General features: G+C 50.2%; 3 protein-coding genes across 5 annotated transcripts; all 3 read right to left on the bottom strand.

Annotated features, from left to right (window-relative positions):
• Nucleotides 1-1,678: 1,678 nt before the first annotated feature.
• Nucleotides 1,679-10,774, bottom strand: tmem116 (transmembrane protein 116). Its single transcript, XM_076737858.1, has 11 exons — nt 10,551-10,774; nt 8,439-8,485; nt 8,046-8,109; nt 6,645-6,776; nt 5,187-5,291; nt 5,044-5,093; nt 3,221-3,304; nt 2,960-3,095; nt 2,650-2,794; nt 2,466-2,545; nt 1,679-2,304 (listed from the first exon to the last, which is right to left on the bottom strand). Exons 1-11 carry the CDS (start codon nt 10,641-10,643, stop codon nt 2,134-2,136), a joined length of 1,107 nt encoding a protein of 368 aa, XP_076593973.1. The 5' UTR covers nt 10,644-10,774; the 3' UTR covers nt 1,679-2,133.
• Nucleotides 10,775-12,315: 1,541 nt separating this feature from the next.
• On the bottom strand, nt 12,316-18,500 carry LOC143325008 (uncharacterized). Of its 2 annotated transcripts, XM_076737856.1 has the most exons (10): nt 18,133-18,500; nt 17,672-17,784; nt 16,557-17,245; nt 15,968-16,270; nt 15,625-15,787; nt 15,140-15,441; nt 14,868-14,960; nt 14,588-14,771; nt 13,462-14,098; nt 12,316-13,364 (listed from the first exon to the last, which is right to left on the bottom strand). In XM_076737856.1, the coding sequence occupies exons 2-9, from the start codon at nt 17,733-17,735 to the stop codon at nt 13,479-13,481; spliced, it is 2,418 nt and encodes an 805-aa protein (XP_076593971.1). In that variant the 5' UTR covers nt 17,736-17,784; nt 18,133-18,500; the 3' UTR covers nt 12,316-13,364; nt 13,462-13,478. The 2 variants fall into 2 exon arrangements, with proteins under 2 accessions (XP_076593971.1, XP_076593970.1); XM_076737855.1 differs by having other exon boundaries at nt 12,317-14,098.
• A 1,001-nt stretch (nt 18,501-19,501) lies between these two features.
• On the bottom strand, nt 19,502-22,580 carry mrps12 (mitochondrial ribosomal protein S12). 2 transcript variants are annotated; one of them, XM_076737373.1, is made up of 3 exons: nt 22,394-22,580; nt 20,449-20,499; nt 19,502-19,958 (listed from the first exon to the last, which is right to left on the bottom strand). In XM_076737373.1, the coding sequence occupies exons 2-3, from the start codon at nt 20,495-20,497 to the stop codon at nt 19,576-19,578; spliced, it is 432 nt and encodes a 143-aa protein (XP_076593488.1). In that variant the 5' UTR covers nt 20,498-20,499; nt 22,394-22,580; the 3' UTR covers nt 19,502-19,575. The 2 variants fall into 2 exon arrangements, with proteins under 2 accessions (XP_076593488.1, XP_076593490.1); XM_076737375.1 differs by having other exon boundaries at nt 20,449-20,533.
• Nucleotides 22,581-23,745: the final 1,165 nt, after the last annotated feature.

Consider the following 23,745-nt stretch of genomic DNA (forward strand, 5'->3'; position numbering starts at 1 on the left):
ACAGACACTCTGCTGTCTCTGTGCTCCTTCTCTGCGTGACGTCGAGCTGCATTCACCTCCCATCACAGGTGTTTATGCACAAGAACAGAGCGCCATTTGAAGGCGAGTAATCGGCTGTGATGACACGGCGGCAGAGGTTACGTCATCACGAGTCCGCGCGGAGCGAGCTGCACGCCCAGCAAACATTACGCAACTCGCACGAGCCTTTGAGAGCGAGCAGAACTGGTGTCTCCACGTGAGGCCAGTTAATGTTGGGAAACGTTCAAACACTCATTTTTCACGTTGTCAGATCAGCAGCGTGAGAAATGAGCGTTTGACCGTTTTCCAACATGAGCAGCATCTTAATCATTCTCAGAAAATGTTTCCTCAGAGAACAAAATGATGGATGTTTTCATGGCTCATCTTTTCTGTTCGTTTCCTCAAACCTTTGAACCCGACCTTTAAAAACATCTGCACAACAGTTTCTTCAGTCTCTAACATTCACGAGTTCACTGCTGCGACAGTTCTGCGCGTGAAACATCAATAAACAGGAAGTGATCAGCTGATCTGATCCTCTGACACAAACTGACCTGAGAACAGCTCAGAGTCAGTATGTTTAATGTTCTTCCTCATCAGCTTCATTGATTTCTGTAAATATCTCTTATTGTGAATCTGATGCAGCAACACGTTTCACAGACTGAAAGATGTGGAACGCTCCAAAAACACCTGTTTGGAACATTCCACAGGTAAACAGGCTGATTGGTCACAGGTGAGAGCATCATGATTGGATATGAATCAGTCGTTCATGGAGGATGGAGCGAGCTTCGCTTTGTGAACACATGACTGGATGAAGTGGATGAACACATGAAGCTGCTGTCAGCGATCAGTTTGATTATTGATGACTGGTTCTGGTTTGATTGGTTTGGTCCAGACGTTGTTGTCGTCTGGTTGATTTCACTGGTTTCAGCTGTGATGTATCTGCAGTGACGCATCCTGCTGTGACATTATGAACTTCAGTATTTCGGATAAGTTGAGGTCTGATTGGAGAGGAAGTCCATTGTTCTTCTGCAGATTCTGGCGAAGTGCCGAGGGGAGGGGGCGGCGTGGCCCCCCTGAACACCACATCCCACAATGAGGCTCGGGCTCCTGCGTCAGGCGGCGCCTCTGTCAATGGTCACATGGTCATGTGGTTTGACTGAGTTTCCGCACGGTCGATCAGCAGCAACGCAGGAAGAGCGAGGAGGGAAAAACCCTGAGGACGGTCCAGCCTCTGAGGCCGCACACCCTCCAACGCCAGCTCGCCGCATCGGGACCCTCTGACGTTTCAAAGGCTCCTTTCATTCGTCACAACTTCTCTACTGAAATCAGTCACACTGAACGTTTTTCTAACCAATCAGTGTGCAAAACACACCTCCACCTGTCTTCTTCTGCTCAAACTGTGCAGTGATTTCTGCCTCACGACCCTGATCTGAACCCTCCTCTTCACGTCGAAGTGACGGAGTCTCTGCTGCACGACAACCATGAAAATGACTTTCTGTTTCTACAGCGTGGAAACGTTTCCACCTGTTAACAGGCTGAAGCTCATAAAAACCCTCTGAAGCTTTGTCACAGTTCTTTTTATTTTCAGTACCAGGTCTCAGTTACAATCATGATTTAGCATCATGCTAATCCAAAACACAGAGTATCACAGAGCGTCCCTGTAACCATAACAACCGTCTGTCACTGTGAGAGGAGACATCACAGCACGAATGGACGGAGATGAAAACGTTTGTGTTTCTCGCTGACGGTCTCGATCAGCTGCTGCTCGTCCTCTTTTCACGCCGTTCACACCTTTAGCTGTCAGAGAAAATGGACGAATGGCGTGAGAGCGTGCTGACCCACAGTGGTCATGTGACCTGGATGACAGCCGGTGAGGTGTGGCGGTTCAGAGCGAACGCAGCCGCGTCTCTCTCGAATCCTGTTTTCTTCTTCACTCTTCCTCTTGGTGTGAACCCCCCCTCCTTCTTCTTCTCCTTTTCTCGCCTCGGCGGTTGACGATCGGAGGTGAAGGTGTTTTCCCTCTCAGTTAAATTGAAAGTTCAGACTTTACTCACATCTTGGCTGATGACAGAAAGCACCCGCTCGCTTTCACTTTCACTTCGTCACTTCCTCCTTTCAGCCGGTGGTGCGGAGCGTTTGGTAGCTCCTCTTCCTCTGCGACCTCAGCAGAGGCGTCTGAGTGTCCATGTCTCGAGATAACACCCTCCTGCCAGCTCCTCGGAGACGTGCACGCGTCCAACCGTAGACCAGGCAGTTGAGGAAGCCCTGAGAGGCCGAGGTGAAAGCCTGAGGACAGAAGACACCGAGTGACTGTGAGACACGAACGCACGGCGCCGCTGTCCTGCTCGTTCCAAACCTGATTGACTTGAGACCCTTACAAGCTTTACAGGTGTCAGGTGATCACTGCGCAGGTGTTCACAGAAGGTGATGAAGAACTGCAGACTGACCTGTGACACGTAGAAAGCGACCCCGGCCTTGTCGTGACCCGCTGAAGGCTTCACCACCCGGAGGAACGCCAGACCGACCGCTGAGGAGACAACACGGAACGTCTCAGGTTCCACCACTCATCACATGACAAACCTCCGACCGCCTCACCTGTGCGGTCATTCGAATGAGGACGAGGACACAAACCTGGACCCCAACACAGGACGAAGACCAGCGGGTACAGGAGCATCCGTCTGTCCATCACGCGGAAGGACGCCCGCTGCTGGTTGCCCAGGTAACCGTTTGATGTCACGATCCGCCTGTAGATGCGGCGGGCTTTGACCACGAGCACCTGGCGCAGGAGAGATTCATACGGCGTGAGACAGAAGCAGGAAGTGCACTGAACAAGCATGTCTTCACTTCCTGTCCACTAACATCCAGCCACGTCTCATCGTGTTGCTAAAGTACACGATGTCCTCTCATGACAGGTCCCTTCACGTCCTCTGATGTCACTCACCGTGATGCTGATGAGCGTGAGGATGAAGGTGGCGAGGAAGATGGCGATGCGGTAGGTGTGCAGCAGGCGGCAGGCTCTGATCGGCTGCTGTTGGTCTGAGGTAAGGAACAGCGCTCCGGTGTGCATCAGCAGACACCTGGTTCGGTACGGTGCACAAAGAGGGCCAAAAAAAAATAAAGCAAACACATTTTCACCATGAGAACCGAACCTGAAGCACTGAGCTGTCGTCTGCAGCAGTCTGAGGTGTGGACGCTTCCTCACCTGTACGGCTCGCTCAAGTTGGCTTGACATTGGCTGATGCTTCCTTCTATGAACACAGGCGTCATCAGCATCACAGGAATCAGACTGCAAACACAGGAGGAGCACAGGAGGAGCGCAGGAGGAGAACAGGAGGAGTGCAGGAGGAGAACAGGAGGAGAACAGGGGGAACGCAGGAGGAGTGCAGGAGGAGCGCAGGAGGAGAACAGGAGGAGCGCAGGAGGAGAACAGGGGGAACACAGGAGGAGTGCAGGAGGAGAACAGGAGGAGTGCAGGAGGAGAACAGGAGGAGAACAGGAGGAGCGCAGGAGGAGAACAGGAGGAGCGCAGGAGGAGAACAGGAGGAGAACAGGGGGAACACAGGAGGAGCGCAGGAGGAGAACAGGAGGAGCGCAGGAGGAGAACAGGGGGAACACAGGAGGAGCGCAGGAGGAGAACAGGAGGAGTGCAGGAGGAGAACAGGAGGAGCGCAGGAGGAGAACAGGAGGAGAACAGGGGGAACACAGGAGGAGCGCAGGAGGAGAACAGGAGGAGCGCAGGAGGAGAACAGGGGGAACACAGGAGGAGCGCAGGAGGAGCGCAGGAGGAGAACAGGAGGAGTGCAGGAGGAGAACAGGAGGAGAACAGGAGGAGCGCAGGAGGAGCGCAGGAGGAGTGCAGGAGGAGAACAGGAGGAGCGCAGGAGGAGAACAGGAGGAGTGCAGGAGGAGAACAGGAGGAGAGCAGGAGGAGAACAGGAGGAGAACAGGGGGAACACAGGAGGAGAACAGGAGGAGAACAGGAGGAGAACAGGGGGAACACAGGAGGAGCGCAGGAGGAGAACAGGAGGAGAACAGGAGGAGAACAGGAGGAGAACAGGGGGAACACAGGAGGAGAGCAGGAGGAGAACAGGAGGAGTGCAGGAGGAGAACAGGAGGAGCGCAGGAGGAGAACAGGAGGAGCGCAGGAGGAGCGCAGGAGGAGAACAGGAGGAGAACAGGAGGAGTGCAGGAGGAGAACAGGAGGAGAGCAGGGGGAACACAGGAGGAGCGCAGGAGGAGAACAGGAGGAGAACAGGAGGAGTGCAGGAGGAGAGCAGGAGGAGAGCAGGAGGAGCGCAGGAGGAGAACAGGAGGAGTGCAGGAGGAGAACAGGAGGAGCGCAGGAGGAGAACAGGAGGAGCGCAGGAGGAGCGCAGGAGGAGAACAGGAGGAGAACAGGAGGAGCGCAGGAGGAGAACAGGAGGAGAGCAGGGGGAACACAGGAGGAGCGCAGGAGGAGAACAGGAGGAGCGCAGGAGGAGAACAGGAGGAGAACAGGAGGAGCGCAGGAGGAGTGCAGGAGGAGTGCAGGAGGAGAACAGGAGGAGAACAGGAGGAGCGCAGGAGGAGTGCAGGAGGAGCGCAGGAGGAGTGCAGGAGGAGAACAGGAGGAGAACAGGAGGAGAACAGGAGGAGCGCAGGAGGAGAACAGGAGGAGTGCAGGAGGAGCGCAGGAGGAGAACAGGAGGAGAACAGGAGGAGAACAGGGGGAACACAGGAGGAGAACAGGAGGAGTGCAGGAGGAGAACAGGAGGAGTACAGGAGGAGCGCAGGAGGAGAACAGGAGGAGAACAGGAGGAGCGCAGGAGGAGAACAGGAGGAGAACAGGAGGAGTGCAGGAGGAGCGCAGGAGGAGAACAGGAGGAGTGCAGGAGGAGAACAGGAGGAGAACAGGAGGAGCGCAGGAGGAGTGCAGGAGGAGAACAGGGGGAGCGCAGGAGGTCAGAGTCGTTTGATCACAGCTGAGCGAAGTGTTTTTTTGGTATCACTCTGCTTCCTTCAGGGCGGCCGAACGTCCCGACTCACCATGAAAGCAGCGCAGAGATTTTGCCGGCTGTGCTCACTCGGTTGGAAACCTGGACAGAGAGGAGAGGAGGACAGCAGTTGGACGTCTGCCGTGTCTCTGCACGGACAGCTGGACAGTGTGAGGGGAGGCGGTCTGCGTGTACCTGTGCAGGGTATCCGTTACTGCAGCTGTAGAACTGCTCTCTGATTCCCGTGTAGAGGTTCCACGCGTAGTTGAGCGTGTAGAAGAAGGAGGCCATGTAGAGGGTCTGACGGGACAAACAGAGTTCCTCGTCACTTTCGTCTGACGCTCGTTTGTGTGCACAAACACTGGAGTCAACAAACATGTCGGCGAGGAGATCAGAGATCAAAGCTGCAGATGACTCAGGCCTCGATGCTCCTGAACAATACATGTAGGTCAGGAATGTTTGGGCTGATTTTCTGTTGTCCCTCTTTACATCCAGTCTGTGGTCTGTCCCGGTTCTGCTGCTCTGTTTCATCCTCGACTGACCCAGTTCGGGACCAGATCGGGTCGTCTGGGACAAACAGCCCAGAATACCAGAGCAGGATCCGTCAACAGCCGGACGCCTGAATCAGAAACAGACTCCATCCGTCCACCGTGACCATGACCCCATTACTCAGAGACCCTCTGTCTCTGTGTCCCATGTGGTCTGGTTTTCAGGATGTGGTTTTCACTCAGGTGGTCTGGGTTTGAGGGACCTTGGCGTTACCTGTGAACAGAGTCTGAGAGCCGTCGCTGCTGGCGGAGCATCATTACATCCTGTTCACGAGATCTTTGCATGAAGCTTGTGTGAGTGTTGCGTTGCCCTGATGTGTGCATCACGCAGCCTTGACCCTCGTCAGGCAGGATCCAGGTGGATCACGATACAGATCCACTGATTATTGATACTCTGTCAGCACCTGCTCACATGGCCCATGTGGTCTGGGGGGTCAGGAGTCCTGGTTTTCACCTGGACGGCTGCGTGTGTGTGCAGGGTTTCCATCTGTCTGAGTGCGCCTCATGTTGTTCAGAGGACGATCAGTGATGCGTTCAAAGTCAGTTAAACTGCTGTCAGTTTGAGCTCCTGCACACATGTGACGCAGCCCGCCTGAGGAGGGCCTGCAGGCGTCCTTTAAAACCAGGTTCAGGTTTGGGTTAATGGGGAGAATCTGTGGATTTTTGTGATAAAACACACGAAAGCTTCCTGTTTCAGTCGTATTTCTCAGGAGGAAGTTGAAATTTTCCAGTTTGAAAGCGTGTCAGCGTCAGGACGATTCCTTCATACGAAGCTTCTTTATTTCAGCTGATTTTTAAGGAAACATTCATTTGTTAGGAGGAAAAGGAAATCCCATAATATTTTCAAGCGTTAGTGAAAAGGCACCAAAGTTTCCTCCAAAAAAAAAATCAAACCGTGGATCACATGACCTGCCTGAACAAACGTCTCATGTGATGTCTGCTGCGTGTCCACAGTCCTCAGACCTAAACGTGCGACCCGTTGGTCCGTCAGGACTCGGTGTGTGTGTTCAGTGTGTGTGTGTTCAGTGTGTGTGTGTTCACGGCGAGGCTCTCCGCTGCGCCTCCACGGACAGCAGTGAACGCTGCGTCAGGTGTGTGTCCTTACCTGTTCCACGGTGTGCAGGTGGTAGCAGTGTGTGTTGAGGCTGCTGCAGCGCTGAGAGAACAGAGCGGCCTGGACGAGCCAGCAGAGAGCGAGCAGCAGGTCGGACGCACTGAGCAGGAACAGAGGCTGCAGCTGCAACACACACGGACAGAGACACACAGAGACAGAGACAGACAGAGAGACAGAGACAGACAGAGAGACAGAGACAGAGAGAGAGACACACAGAGACAGAGAGAGAGACAGAGACAGAGAGAGAGACACACAGAGACAGACAGAGAGACAGAGACACACAGAGACAGACAGAGACAGACAGAGAGACAGAGACAGAGAGAGAGACAGAGACAGAGAGACAGAGACAGACAGAGAGACAGAGACAGACAGAGACAGACAGAGAGACAGAGACACACAGAGACAGACAGAGACAGAGAGAGAGACAGAGACAGAGAGACAGAGACACACAGAGACAGAGAGAGACAGAGACACAGAGACAGACAGACACAGAGAGAGACACACAGAGACAGACAGAGAGAGAGAGAGACAGAGAGACAGACAGAGAGACAGAGACAGACAGAGACAGACAGAGACAGAGAGAGAGACAGAGACAGACAGAGACAGAGAGAGACAGAGACACAGAGACAGACAGACACAGAGAGAGACACACAGAGACAGACAGAGAGAGAGAGAGACAGAGAGACAGAGACAGACAGAGACAGAGAGACAGAGACAGAGAGAGAGACAGAGAGAGACAGAGACAGAGACACAGACACAGAGAGAGACAGAGACACACAGAGACAGACAGAGAGAGAGACAGAGACAGAGACAGACAGAGAGACAGAGACAGACAGAGACAGAGAGAGACAGAGACAGACAGAGAGACAGAGACAGACAGAGAGAGACAGAGACACAGAGACAGACAGAGACAGAGAGAGAGACAGAGACAGACAGAGACAGACAGTGACAGACAGAGAGACAGACAGAGACAGACAGAGAGACAGAGACAGACAGAGAGAGACAGAGACACAGAGACAGACAGAGACAGAGAGAGCCAGAGACACAGAGACAGACAGAGACAGAGAGAGAGACAGACAGAGACAGAGACAGACAGAGACACACAGAGAGACAGAGACAGACAGAGACAGAGACAGAGACACACAGAGACACACACACACACACACACACACACACACACACACACGTTTGCAGTGTGTAAATGTAAGTTTCTTTTCTGAGACTCCACCTACAGACGCTCAGAGGTACGGTGTTCGGCGAGGGTCAAAACGATCAGACTTTGTCCAATGATGCTCAGAGTCTTTGACAGCTTGGAGAAGCTCGGGATCGTTTTGACCCTCGTCTGCTGCCGTACAGGCGTCCAATCGGCACAGACACGAGACCCAAACTGACCTCCGGCCTCCGGCTGAGTCTCTGCAGCGTCAGACAGACGATGATGGAGCCGGAGCCCAGGACGCTGCGAATGACACGAAAGGCGTCAGTAAACCTGCTGACATCACCGGCCGTCATCGCATCGTGAGCCGGGCGGGTCCTGCTGCGACCTTTGACCTTTCCCACAGGCAGAGCTGGAAGCTTAACGTCTCTGAATGAGACAAACACACGAAGGACGAGTTGTCCTCAAACCACCTCAAACGGTGTCTGATCAGAAAACGTTTGTCTGTTTGATGTTTCCTCTCCGACAAAAATCAAACTATCCAACAAACCATCAAACACCGACTGATAGATGGATCAACGAGTCCTCATCACTTCACTCCAATAACCAGTTGAACCAGTTTAACCACTGACCTGAGCACAGCCATGACCAGCTGGATCCACCTGACGGCTTCATACACCTGCACACAGCAGACGTCAGGTCAGTTTCACACAGTGACAGGAAGTGAAAACAACTTTGAGCAGGAAAGAAAAGGAAGGAGCGAACGAAGGAAGGAAGGAGGCTAAAAATAAAGACAAAGGTCAACAAAGGTCAACAAAGGTCAACAAAGGTCAACAACGGCAAAAGAAGTCAAATGATTGAGAGATGAATGCAGACCTCAGCAGCTGAAACGATGAACAGAATAAAATCATGAAATGAAAAATGTTGTGATGAAGTTTGATTTTGAATATTTCTGTGAATGGACGTCGGCGTTCGCTCCATCGAGAGAGAACGTAGAACTGGATTAAAGGATCAGTCTGCTGCTCTGTTTTCATCACCGGACGCGTCCCCGCCTCCCCGCGTCCCCCCGTCCCCTCTGACTTCCTGTCTGCTGCTCTCAGCTGATTGGTTCGTCCTCTTTAAAAACACCTCACAGATGTAAAGTTTAATCCTGAAAATGTCCGGATTTAGTTTTGATCACAGATGGTTGGGGACTATTTTCAGCGGCGGATGAATCCACACTTTGTGCTTCAGTGACTGTTTGAGCAAAAGCATTTGTTGAAGATGAGAAACTAAACGTCAGCAGACGAGTCCTTTAAGTTCAGCTGCAGGTGTTCAGAAAGCCCCCGAGCATCAGGCGTGAAAGGAGAGAAGAAGAAGAAGAAGAAGAAGAAGAAGGAGTCTGAAGCTGCGACTGAAACCAGCTTCACTTCTGTTGTGAAGTTTCTGCAGCTGGAGACACGACGACACACTCGGTTTACAGTCTGACTCATCTTCATCTTCATCGTCTAAACTCTCTGAACTCCTCTCTGAAGACTTCCAGTCTGTAAAAACCAGATTCACTGATTATTAATTGATAACCTCAGAGAGAATCTCTGCTCTGATCTCGTTGGTTTTTCAGTTTGAAGACGAGCGTTGAGTCATTTTCAGACATTTCTCGTCCTCCATGATGGATTCATGAAGACTCAGAGTGACTGTGAGCACACGTTGTGTTGAAGGTCAGATGCTGAAGTGAAAGTTCTCCTCAACTCCTTCATGTTTCTCCTCCTTCATTCAAAGACGCTTCAGCTTCAGACGGTGGAGCTGGAGCACGTTTGCTCACCTGCAGGATGACGAGCAGCACTTCCACAGAAACTTCTACTTTATTCTGTTTAGGAATCAGCTGCGGTCTCACGGTCCTTCGTGGGACATGTGATGGACACACGGTGGACGGGTGGACATTCAGTCAGGGACCAAAGTGGGACGTCTCGGATCGCTGATCTGAGGTCTGCTCACAGTCTGAAACAGACTGAGCCGCTGCTCAGCCAATCAGCAGCCTGCGCCATTTAAGCTGCTGCATGAGAGGGGGAGGGGGGAGGGGGGAGGGGGGATGGGAGGGGCGAGGGGCGAGGGGCGAGGGGGAGAGGGACGGGGGGGACGGGGGGGGGGGGGGGGGGGGGAGGCGAGGGGGAGAGGGATGCTAAACCTGACAACACGTGACGATGATATCAAGAGCTTTGACTCAGGACTCCTTTAATGACCGAACACTGCATCTAGATTGATCAATCAGTCAATCAATCAATCAGTCAGTCAATCAGTCAATCAATCAGTCAATCAATCAATCAGTCAGTCAATCAGTCAATCAATCAGTCAATCAATCAATCAATCAGTCAATCAATCGATCAGTCAATCGATGGATCCTGCCTTCAGGCTGAGCTGTCCAGCTGTAACTCTTAAAGTAACACTGCACAATGAGAATACTTTTACTTCACACACTTTATGGAGCAGTGGGAAAGGAAGTACATTTACTCAAATACTGTACTCAAGTACAAGTACCTCAGAATGATACTGTTACTTCATCCTTCTACACATCTACATGTACTTCACAGCTTCACGTTCAGAGTACTGATACACAGAACACAGAGCTCCAGATTCAAAGTCATTCAAACATTAATGCAGTATAAGAATCACATACTGTCAACCTGTGTAATGAGTACTTGTACTTTTGATACTTTGAGTACGTTTTGATGTTAAAACTTCAGTTTCCCTGAAGGCTGAAGGCTCACCTCAGTCCAGTCCTGGGCTCCGGTGGTGTTCCTCTCCGTGTTGTTGGTAAAAACCTCCTGTGGTCCGTCTGGAGCCGACATGCTGAGACTCATCCAGAGACTGAAGAGGGTCAGAGAAGACCAGGACCAGGCTAGACCCAGACCAGCAGACAAACATGCAGCAGCCTGACAGCAGGAGCTTTTATCTGCAGCTCAGCACAGAGGCTGGATTCACTCCCACTGACTCCGCCCACTGGATTACTCTGACCACGCCCCCTGAAGACCTGGACCAGGAGCCTGAGACCAGACCAGAGCCAGAGCCAGACCAGAGCCAGAACAGACCAGAACCAGAGCAAGAAAGTAACTTAGTACATTTTTTACAGTGCTTGTACTTTACTTAAGTAAAGTACAAGTACTGCAAATTTGTGCCTGGAGTATTTCCATTTTATACAACTTCATACTTCTACTTCAGTACATCTCAGAGCTAAATGTACTTTTACTCCATTACATCTGTCTGACAGCTTTAGTTACTCCTCAGATTCCTTCCTGTCCAGTGAAAAGCTCGTATCTCCAGCTGTGTTGATGCTGGATGTTTGAGCTGAGCTGAAGGATGAAGAGTTCCTCCTCCTCTTCTTCAGTGAACTCTTTAAAAATCCTCTTGGATCAGCTGAAGATGCAGAAAAAACACTTGAACGCAGCAGGAATCTGAATCCACACAGACAGGAACACTCTACTCACACAGGAGTTCACTGCAAGTACTTTAATAATACTCACATACTTTTACTTCAGTGAGGTTTGGAATGCAGGACTTTTACTTGTAGTGGAGTGTTTCCACAGTGTGTATTAGTACTTTGACTTAAAGGATCTGAATACTTCTTCCCACTGCAGGGAGGCTCTAACGAAAAGACAGAATCCAGTTGCATTATGGGAGATGTAGTCAGGACTAAAAGTTGGATCTCTGCGGCTCAGATTCTGTTTTAAAGCACTTAGAAATATTGTGTGAAAGGTACACAAGTATAGTACCTCATAGCAGTACTTTTGTTTATCTACCTCCTCCTTTGTGTAACTCGGTCTTTATTCAGATCTCTAAAAAACTAATTTTCTACATCTGAAGAGGTGATAAAGTGTCTGTAAATAAGAAGCAGGTCAACTGGAGGAGCTGGCTTCACCCTCTGACCTTCAGCCTCTGATCTTCACCCTCTGACCTTCATCCTCTGACCTTCACCCTCTGATCTTCATCCTCTGACCTTCACCCTCTGATCTTCATCCTCTGACCTTCACCCTCTGACCTTCACCCTCTGATCTTCATCCTCTGATCTTCACCCTCTGATTGTCACCCTCTGATCTTCATCCTCTGACCTTCACCCTCTGACCTTCACCCTCTGATCTTCATCCTCTGACCTTCACCCTCTGACCTTCACCCTCTGATCGTCATCTTCTGACCTTCATCCTCTGATCGTCATCCTCTGACCTTCATCCTCTGATCTTCACCCTCTGATTGTCACCCTCTGATCGTCATCCTCTGACCTTCATCGTCTGACATTCATCCTCTCATATGTCCCTGCTGCTGCCTGCTGGCGCCCCCTGCTGGTGTGACACAGGAACGAGAGGCTGAAACGAAAATTTCCTCACATTTGAAACACTTTGACTTCGGATCCATTACATTAGTTTCATTATTTCGTCTTGTTGTTCGGACACTTCAACAAACTGATGAAACCTTTTGTTTTGTCAACTCTTCCTGTTCATGATGGACAGAGAACGAACTAAAGACAACGAGGACACTGAGACAGTTTCAGGACGACGTTTCGTGTCTCTTTATTCAGATTTCACTGATTTCTACTGTAAATCACTGAAGTCATACTTTGGTTACAGGTTGATGATTTGCACACTGACACACTGAGCAGCAGCAGAACGACTCAAACTGTATGAACTGATCAACCAAAGTGTCCTTGAGCAAGGCACCGAATCAATTCATCATGTGACTTTGGACTGAACCGTTTGTGGAAATGATCTCCAGTTTTTCACTGATGCTGCTTTTAAAACACTCTGACCTGTCAATCACAGAGAGTCACACACGATTGGCTGAGGATGAGTCAGGCCTTTACAGGTACAGGTACGCAGGGACGCGAGTGTCCAGTTGTTTCAAAGGACAGCGACTGAACGGAGTCAAAGGACGCCGTAAAGCCACCGACGTCCCATCACCTGCAGAGAAACATCAAACTGAAGGACGAAAGAAGACGTGACTCCATGATACTGAAGCTAACGATGAGGACGATCTGTCTCCACATCCACAGACGGACAGGTGAGTTTATCAGTCATCCATTAGCTGACCTGGAAACAGTAAAGAGCACATCAACGTGGCTCAAGCTAATGCTAACAGATGAGCTAGTCCAGCTGAACAGTTCATAAAGCTGAACACACTCGCACACTCGTCCTTGTCCTCGTCCTCTGTCTTCTCTGCTGAGGATTCTGCCGATCATTCAGAGCACTGCAGTCTGCTGCTGGTCCAGGACTTCACAAAAACCACCTTCAGCCTGACGGAGACTCCGCTGAGAGAGGACGATGGTCTGAAAGCAGCAGGACGACCGAAGACGACTCGGTCCAAACAGGAAATACAAGAATCCAGATTGTTCCTCAACATCAACAAGCTGGTTCAAGTGTCTCTGCCGCTGCCTTTGAGCAGGGCAGCATGAGAGGAGAGTCAGTCCAGATCTGGTCTGTCACAAACTCACCTGTCAGAGACGACCACAGAGACTTGTGTCCCACAGCCAGCTGCTGACCTGAGTCTCCAACAGGGTCTGAGAGGAGCATCTTCATCATCTACCAGGCAGGAAGCTGAAGAGGAGGACAGAGAGGAAGAGTGTGTTTATTAAGACCACGTTATGAATGGACTGAGTACCAAACAGCACCTGACTGAAGAGGTGACGTGCACCTGTGGATTCCTCGCTGTCAGACATCTGAAATGGCCTCGCCGTCCTCCGGTCCCGCCCGTGGCGGCGGCAGCAGCGACAGCGGCGAGTTCGCCGACTCGTGTTTCTTCATGTGGTTGCGGAAGATCCGGGCTCCGCTCAGGTTCTTCTTGCAGATGTCGCAGAAGTACGGCCGGGCGTCGGAGTGGACGTCCACGTGGTAGGTGAGCTCCAGGGCGCGGCTGAAGCTCTTGCTGCACAGCGGACACTGGTAGCGGACGCCGGAGTGCGTCAGCTGGTGGCTCTTGAGCGAGCTCTGCTGTTTGAAGGTCTTCTGGCAGACGGAGCACTGGTACGGCCGGGCGTCGGCGTGCAGCCGCTGGTGTCGGCGCAGGGCGCTGGAGAAGGTGAAGCTCTTGCCGCAGTCGGTGCAGGTGTAGGGCTTCTCCCCGGTGTGGATCCTCTGGTGCTCCGTCAGGTGGACCTGCTGGGTGAAGCTCTTCCTGCAGGTGGGGCACTGAAACGGACGCTCGCCCGAGTGGATCCTCAGGTGTTTCTGCAGCGCTGACGCCTTGAAGCAGTCTCGACCGCAAACGGGACAGACGTGCTTCCTTTTTCGGTCGCCACCGCCTGCCTGGACGTCTGAGCGGCCATCTTGTTCTGTCAGAGGAGAGAGACGTTTGGTTTCTTTAGTTTTTGTGTGTTCGGCTGGTCAGTGACAGTTTGCAGGCTTGATGTTGATGCACGGCGTCCTCCAGCTGAACGTTCTGCTGTCACATGGACGGACTCTGCAGAGGACGCACTGTCCAACAACACTGTCCTGTCTATGCAGACATAAACGTCCCTGCAGCTGCAGAATGAAACGTGACACATGAGGATAAAGTCTCAGAACAAAGACGAATGAAGGAAATCTAAGAATCTCTTCATACTGACGGTCAGACTGAGACATGACTGAGGACTCGTGTCTCTGTCTGCGGTGTTCGTCCTCAGACTTCAGCAGCTGGACGTTAAACAGTTCAGATCTCAGTGATGGACAGATAAAGCTCTGCTGATCTGAGATCAGCTTTGTGACCTCAGCAGCTGTGGACGCCGTCAAACAGCAGATCAGAGCTCGATTAGTCTCTTCTGACTTTCAGAATCAAGACTCACCGATGAGCGCCGGCCTCCAATCCTCTTCCTCTCCGTCAGAGTTGATCAGCCCACTGACGTCTCCGTCCTTTTCTTCTCCTGGGTCCTCTGTCGACAGCAAGCCGTCCTGGTCACCATGGTAACCAGGCAGAGGTCTGGACTTAGTGATGAAGGACTCTGTGTTGGTGGAAAGGTCCTCTGAGTCCTGAAGACATCATGAGACAGATGACAAACTATCTCACCTCGAGGTCCATTTAGAAGCTCTTCTGGAGCTTCTGATCACATGACAATGAAAACATACCTGCTCCTTCAGACCTTCTTCTTCCTCCTCATCCATCACCATCATCATCATCATCTCTCCCTTCTCCTCCGTCTTCATGTTGAACCAGAACTCCTGAAACAGAAGACATCAGCTCATCATGGTCCAGACTCTTCTTCCCTCACCTGCAGCCTGTTCTGAGGCTCAGCTGACACAAACCGTCTTTTTGTTTTTAACTTCTCCTAGAACAGAATCAGCTGTGTTCACAGCGCCTAACAGGAACCTTGAGTCCTGCTCCAGGACTCTGGTCTCACCTTGTCTGCGGGGTCTGCGATGAGCCCGTCCCTGATGTGGATCCTCATGTGTTTGCGGAGCAGGCAGGGCTTCAGGAAGCTCCTGGGGCAGATGCTGCAGGCGTGAGGTTTGCTGACCATGTGGATCTTCTCGTGGGCTCTCAGGTTGGTGGAGGTGGTGAAAGTCTTGGCGCAGACCGAGCAGCAGTGCAGCTTGTCCGTCTCGTGGACCTTGAAGTGCTCTTTGAGTCCGGATGGCCTCGGGTAGCTCTTCCCACAGACGGAGCAGCTGAGGAGCTTCTTCACGCCGTCGGGACCCCCGTCTACAAATACGAGCACAGGAACAAAGTTCAGGGTCAGCGCGAGCTTTAACGAGGCCTTGTTCGCTCCAAAGTCATTAAACTAAAGTTAACTGAAAGTAAAGAGTTCAATCATAAAGTGTGCAGCCGTGGCTCTGAGAAGGTTAGAAACACACGTGAGATTCAAATAAACGTGACTGTGCGCACCTGTACGAACATCACCGGTCAGTGAATGCATCGTTTCTTCTTCGGCAGTGTCGTCATCGTCATCGTTTCTGTGGTCGACCGGCAGCTCCTGCAGCCCGTTCACGCTGCAGCTCCCTGCAGAACCCGCCTCCACGCCGCCATCCCCGAGCGGCTCATGATGGTTCTGTCACAGAGAACATCAGCAAGGAGTTAAACTGTGAGCGATCACAGATTTCAGTCGGTGAACTCAGCAAATCCTCGAATTTAAGAGTCTGGAACAGAAACCTTCATCAGAACATTTTTCACAAACTCATCACCTCCTCTCTGCTGTGATGCATCATCAGACACTCACTGAGCTCCTCACCTGGAGCGTGGAGGTGCCGTGTGCCGTCATGCCGGCGTGGCCTCCCTCCCTGACGTGGATCTCCTGGTGCTTCCGGAACACTCTCTGCATGGAGAACCGCTCGCCGCAGACGGCGCACTGGAACGGTCTCTCTCCGGTGTGAGACCTCACGTGTTCCCTCAGCCGGGACGCTCGGGTGAAACCTCGGCCGCAGGTGTCGCACACGAACTGCAGCGGCGTCTGGTGGAGCTGCTGGTGCTGCTGCAGCTTGTCGGCAGCGGAGAAATCTTTGTGGCACAGGAAGCAGCGATGAGGCGTTTCCTCCTGATGTTTCAGACGTGTGATCATTTCATTTAGTAACCGAGCTCTGATCAGTAACAGCATGGATCATTCAGTGTGACCTGTTAGGAGCTGATGCATAAAGCTTAGAGATGATTAAAGTCGCCTACACCTGAGGACTACCTGCAGGCGACTGTGTGAAAATGTGACACTGAGTCAGTCACTGATGCAGACTTCGTACTAAGTTACTCTCAAACACACACACTTCTACACGCTGACACATTCATGAAGGTGGATGAATGGATGAACAGGAGTGACCCCTGCCGCTCACCTTGCTCGCTGCACCTTCGGCTCTGACCACGCCTCTTTCCTCCGCATGTTTCTGCAGGTGTTTGCGCAGCAGGCCCGGCCGGTTGAAGCTCTTGCAGCACAGCGAGCAGCGGTGAGGCTTCTGTCCCGTGTGGAGCCTCACGTGATCTCTGAAGGACGACGGCGTGGAGAAAACCTTCTCGCAGAAGGAGCAGGAGTGGAGGTTCTCCTCTGCGTGGCTCCTCTGGTGGTCTGTGAGGCCCGTCCTGGAGGCGAAGCGTTTGGGGCACAGCGGGCAGGAGAACGGCCTCTCTCCGGTGTGCGTTCGCTCGTGTTGCACGAGATGCCGTCGCTGAATGAAGCCGCGGCCGCACACCGAGCAGCGGTGCGGCTTCTCGGCCGCGTGGCGGAGCCGGTGCCTCCGCAGGCAGCCTGGCTGGGCGTAGCTGACCCCACAGTCCGGGCAGGAGTACGGCTTCTCTCCGGTGTGAACCCGCTGGTGCACCACCACGTTTATCTTCTTTGTGAAGCGCTTCCCGCACACGGAGCAGCTGTGCGGTTTGTCTCCAGAGTGCGTGGCCACGTGGTCCGCCAGCCGAGACGGACGAGAAAACTCTCTGCCGCACACCGAGCAGCAGTGACGGCGTTTTGACCGACGGCTGCTCGGCTTCGATGCAGGTTCTCCTGGTGTCTCGATGTCGGGGACATTTCCTGTAGGAAATCATACTGACGTTAATATCTCAAAGACAACATAACCTGTCACATCCTTAAAGACACAAATTCAACATTTGGGGAAATTTATTCTCTTTCTTGCTAAGAGTCTGATGTTCAGACTGATTCCACTCAAATGTCTGTACAGTGAGGCTCCATCCAGCAGCTGGTTAGCTTATCTTAGCTTAGCATAAAGACTGGAAGCAGGGGGAAACAGCTAGCCTGTCTCTGTCCACAGGTGACAGAATCCTGAGAACGTGCTCCACCTCAAAGAAAACGTGGTGTTTTATTTTTTCGACCTGTAGTTTTGGTGTGAACAGATATTTACATAAACTCAAACGTGTGGACACATTGTTTTCAGACACAAACAACCTTTTAAAAATGAGCCATGTTAGCGAGGACGCAGTCAAAGACATAACCCCTGACCTCCAGCAGGAAGCTGCTGACAGCCCCCTCCTCCTGGTTCTTCTTCCACTTTCACTCCATTCATCTCCTCATGCTCTGCTCCTCCTGAGGACGTCCACGTCTCCTCAAGGCCTCTGGGACAAAGACAGATGGACATCAGTCAGCACTTCACAGTCATGTCCTGATCAGAGCTGCAGCTTCCACTGAGGACACATCTTTGTTTTTTTCTGGTAATTTGGAGGTTTTATCAACGTGGAAGAATTATATTCCACAATAAACAGTTTCTTAAGGCCTGTTGCAGTCCACATCCCAGCAGTGCTGGATGGGTCTGAGGGCTGAGCTCTCGGGTGTGAAGTTCAGAGCTGCCTTGGTGGGCGTACAGCTTTATGTTGGAATAGCCGAAAGACAAACTGCTGACACTAATTGCTAACGGTAAACCAACGCGGAAACGTTCACATAAACACACAAACACGTAACGTCACCTCGGTTCTCTGTGGATGGAGGACAAACCGAGGCGCCAAACGGTCCGAGACTGACGCCTGTCCGGTGTGGAAACGGTCCAGGAGCAGACGGCTGCGTGTCTTTTGCCTAGCGTGATGCTAACTGCGCCTGCTAGCTCGAATACCGGCGTCACACATGGAACACGGCTGCTCCGGCAAAACACACGTTTCTGTCGTTAAACGGTCGTTCAGTTGTTCTTAGAGTCAGTTTTGAAGAAGCGTAACAGCAGCTCCTCAACGGCTCGACAGAACAATTAACGTCGGTGTCAAGACGTAAAATACCCAAAACGCAAGTTAGTCCGACTAAAACAGGTGAATTGGTCTTCTTCGCTCAGCAGCCGCTCAGCGCTGCGCTCAGTGCTGCCACCGCCGGCCGGAAGAGGAACTACAACAACACTGACGGAGGAGGACGGTGGCCAACAGTCTGTCTGCCACATTCAGGTGAGAAAACAAGTGGTTCAAGAAGTTTCTGTGGATGTTACGATCCTTTCATGTGTCCACTGACATGAACTCAAGCTGACTACAGTCTCAGGCCTTCATAAAAGAGCTTAAAGTTCTGATAGCTGGTTTATTTCAGCTTTTTTAGTCTGACTTCAGTATGTTTTAAACTCTCTGGTGGGGTTATTTTCTCAGGCGAGTCAAACAGTGTCACTGGGTGATCTGCCGGAAAAAAATATCTCAATAAGAATATTCATCAATACTTTTACATATGTATGTACGTGTTTGCTAAATCAAATGTAAAATAATCACATTTAAACTCCCCGATGGTGGTGTTCCACTGTTCTGCTTTACATCAGGCAAATGTGTAAAACAAGATCTTCATTCGGTTCATTTTTAACTTGAATTATTTGTGAATGAATTTGTCATCATGCTACTGAAATCTAAATCCTGTCAGCTGTGAAACAAACTATGAATCATGACGCATTGCAATTTAATAAAGACAATAAAGGAAATCAGACACAAATACTCTATGTTGAACTTCTGGATACATGATACAACCAGAGTTTCATTCAACATGACACTGCCTATTCTCCCAGTTTGGTGTGGAAGAGTCTTGCTGGTCTGCACAGACCCTGACCTGAACTCCATCCATCACCTCTGGGATGAACAGGAACACTGACAGTGAGCCAGTCCTGATGCTGGACCTCACTGATGCTCTGGTGTCTGCAGGAAGCAGACGTGGAGGCTGAGCAGCACATCAGTGATGTCTGAACCACACGTTCAATGACACACATGGGTGGATTATTCAGGCGTCGACATACTTTTGGCCCTGCAGTGTCTCTGACGTCTGTACCCGCATCTATACTGAAAACCGGACTTCACTTTCGAGACAGTCACCCACATGATGGAGTAATGAAGAGCACAAGTATTTATTAAACAGCGAGCAAACACACATTTCCATCACGCCGACGTCCGTCTCTCAGTCTACTGTTTCTTCTTCACCACGTGGGCACAGTCATATTTGCCTCTGACCACTTTGAGTTTGACTCCGGGCAGGTCCTGCGTCCTCCCGCCCTCCACCAGCACCACGTTGTGCTCCTGCAGGTTGTGACCCTCCCCGGGGATGAACGCCACCGCCTCCTTCCCGTTAGACAGGCGCACTCGAGCGCACTTCCTGTTGGCAGAGTTGGGCTTCTTGGGCTTTCGGATCATGGTCTTCAGGACCAACGCCTTCAGCTGGGGACGGCCGAACGTGGCGCCGATGGACTTAGGAGGCAGTTTGGGCTTCCCCTGGCGGTGCATCTGGTTGAGGGTGGCCATCGTCCTGGAGAGGACGGGACACGTCCACGCAGAGGCATGCTGGGATGCTGTAGAGGTCACAAGAAGGTCACAAGTTAAAAGTGCAAAGAAACAAAATTCTAATACAAAACTTACAAATAATTCAGATCTTGATCACATGTATTGATCGATACCACTGATTCTGAGGTGGTGTGCAGGGTTTTATTTCAGGGGCTGGAAAGAGAAGCAGGTAATCAGGTGACGCTCATTTCACTCAGGTAACTTCTACCCTCATCAAAATGCACATAAACCCCACAGACCTTTAAAGTCGCCCATGGCTGGTTAGCATTAGCTCTGACCACCGTGACCACTGACATTTATCTAGTTAAGTAAAAGTTTGAATTCTTGAAGGTTATTCTTGAAGAAGAAGGTTCAGAGACGACACAGCAGCCTCTCGTCCGCCTCAGCCGGGACAGACCAGCATGCAGTCCCTCAGCCAACCTGCTGCCTGTGCACATTAAACTACCTGATGAATTCTGCACCTGAAGCAGACTCAGGTGTGCAGATGTGCAGACTTACCTTGAAACAGTGATGTCAGCACTGGTCTCAGGCTCCACAATGACGACATTCCTGAAGCAAACCACAGGAGATTCTGAGGTTTAGGCTGTGTGACAGCAGTTAAAGGTTTTATTACTGATTTGACTGCAGAAGTCAAACATGTCAGAACTCCTCAACAACTGAATTACTGTCTCAAAAATAATTAGTTTCACTTTAAGTGACCCCAAATGTTTCGTAGAACAGCAGATGAATTTTGAGCCCACTGAATAAAACAAACTGCAGAATCATTGTCCAGACCTTGTTTTCAAAATGTCTTCGATTAACTGAAGCATTAATGGATCAATCATTTCCCTTTTCCAGTGGACGGCACACACAGAGTGTCTGAAATTAAGGACATCCTTACTGACAACTGAGTTAGACCATAGTATGTCCTGCACTCTGATGGGCCCCAAAATACACAGAAACACACATCAAACCCCTGCCTTTCCGTTGACTATTTAAGCAAACTCCCTTGAAAAAACTGCCCATTTTGGACTTTACCAACCTGTGCACACGCTGATGGAACGTAACAGACATTTACATTAAACTCTTCAAGGCCAGTTCGATGGTTTATCACCAGGCAAGTCATTCAGACCAGTCCTCTCCAACCAAATATCACATCTACAACCTCCAAGTCGATTTGCCGCGACGAGGAGGTCACAGGACTAAGCAGGTGTTATAGTGTTAAATTATGTAAATAACTTGATTTAAGATGTTCTGAGTGTTAACACATGTATGCCGACGTAAAAGGTGACCCCTGCTGATTTTTATAATGCCGCAAATGCACTTGGTTAATCCTCTACAGCTTTCTGGTGAGCAAGAAACTCTGAAATGTCACATTTTGTAGATGAAGTCTGGTGTAACCTTCATTACACTAATCTGAATTGTAGCAAACCGGGACGCTGCAAAATACATCCTACACATAACTATTAAACACACCTGTTAATGTGTTAAAACACTACGTGTTAATGCTGCTAACTTATGCGTATGCTCAGCGTCACATTCAGCACGGCTAACGTTTGCTAACCGACAGAACGATTCCCTGATTGTCTACCCCAACGCGGGACTATCCCCGGTCGGCACTCTCCCGCTAGCCAGACTATCGAGCCCACCGACATATAACGGAGCTAGTTATCTTTTTTTATGTTAGTTTTTTGTTACGTACAAGTGTATTTGACATATAATTAGTGACATATTGTTTCAAATACACCTACAGTATGACCATTAGCCTATGAATTGACTTTGTCGTTACGTTTTAACAAGTGGTGGATAAATCCTCTTTCCGTTTCCGGTCAGTTAACGTCACATCACAGATACTCTTGAGTTCGCCATGCCTCTGGTTTGGTAGTACGATGTACTGTATCCTTCGTTCAGTATCTGTGGTAGTAGTTGTAGTAGTAGTAGTAGTTGTTGTTGTTGTTGTTGTAGGCCTAGTAATCAGGGATGGGCAAAGATACATCTAAAAGTATTCCCAAATACAATGCGAAGTACCCAGCATTAAAACAGCCTATAAGTGCACAACATTAACTGTGCATTTATGAAACAGCTAGAAATTATGGTAAAGTAATTATGAAACGGTTAGAAAATAAGGCTACAAGATGCACAGCAGTAACTGTATCTATTTCTAACAGTTACAGTGCTGGGTATTTTGCATTAGTGTTTTGAAATACTTTTATCTGTATCTTTGCCCATCACTGGTAACAATAATATCAACAAATGATAGGACTAATAATGATCACAACCCTTTCCTATAATACTTATACTAGTATGTTACCAATCGCCTAACGTGAAATATAATCCGGCGGGATAGATCGTCTAAACCACCTGGGGCTACGCGTCCGTGAGCGAACTCAGTTGGGAGTCTCCGTCTATCTACCGACAGAACGCAACAGAGGTTACCTGAGATGTAACATCTTTAGCGACTTACCGGCGCTGAGAATCCGGGTCCGCACCGGCAGACAGACGGAGAATATCCGGACAGATCAAGCACACCGAATAATTCGTGAATTTCAAGATTTTTATTGTATTTGGACTGAAAAATCAACCAAGGACTTCACATCACAACGTGAGCGACAGAAACTCCTCACCACCGGAAGTAGTAGTGTCATGAAACTGCTTCCGGATTCTTCTTCTTCTTCTTCTTCTTCTTCTTCTTCTGCTTAATTCTTCTTCTTCTTCTCTCCAATTTTTGGCGGATCGCAAACAGCTGAAAGGTGCATACCGCCACCTACTGTCCAAGAGTGCAACATCATGTCAATTACGTATTCTGCTAAACGTGGATGTTTAAATGATACCGTGAAAAAGAAAAGGAAGAAGAAAAAACAAAAACAAAAAAACACCTTATATTCTGCCTGCCAGCCTTGTGTTACCTGAATAAGTAAGGAGTGCCCTCCTGACTCTTATCCCCTCTCCTTCTGTTCCCAGTATTCCTTCAAGATTCCATTCCCCTTCTGTTTCTGCTTCCGGATTTCTTCTTCTTCTTCTTCTTAACACAAAAATACACATACATACAGGCACACACACGCACGTTCACACACAACTGTAACTAAGTGAAGTGCTGCAGTCAACAGTGGGGGGACCAAATCTGTCTCCGGTCTGGGCGTCTGGGGCGTCTTCAGCGTTTGGAAACTCATTTCCTGCCTTTCTAAAATGAGATGAACTTTTACGTTTTTTCTGCTGTCAAATGAATATACTGTGCTTATGAAATAGTAATCCGACTAAACAGCACAAATGACAACAATATGAATATGAATATGAAGCATTTTTTCAGTGACGTTCGGTTATGAAAAGCATTTTCTCCTGTTTGAGAGCTGCTGCCTGATGACTACAGGTGCTACTGAAGACCCTGGCATGTGTCTGAAAGTCCTGGACACAGTGACTGTGTATTCTCAGGATCCGTAGCAGCACCACGTGAACCCAGACCCTAGAACTCGGGCTGGCTTGGTGCTCAGTTCAGAGGGAACAATGGCTTCAGAATTTGTTTGGAACGCCAAACAACCAACAGTCTCGCAGAGTCTCAGATTCAGGGGGCAGCAGAGCAGCGAGGTCGAAGGCAGGCTGGGTCGATACCGGGAAATCCGTCCGAGGGTAACTGCTGGACAGTCTTTCGTGAAGGCGAAGAAGAAGCCGTCTCGTCAGTGGACTCAAACCTGCTGTGAAGAGTCATCATGTCACGTCCACTGTGATGTGTCACCTGCTTACTTTGGTGTGTTATCTACATTTATACTACAGACATGATACCAATCAACTCTCCCCCATAAAGCAAACAAGTACACACAC

This window comes from Chaetodon auriga, chromosome 8 (assembly GCF_051107435.1).
Source record: "Chaetodon auriga isolate fChaAug3 chromosome 8, fChaAug3.hap1, whole genome shotgun sequence".
In the NCBI taxonomy this organism is placed as follows: Eukaryota; Metazoa; Chordata; class Actinopteri; order Chaetodontiformes; family Chaetodontidae; genus Chaetodon; species Chaetodon auriga.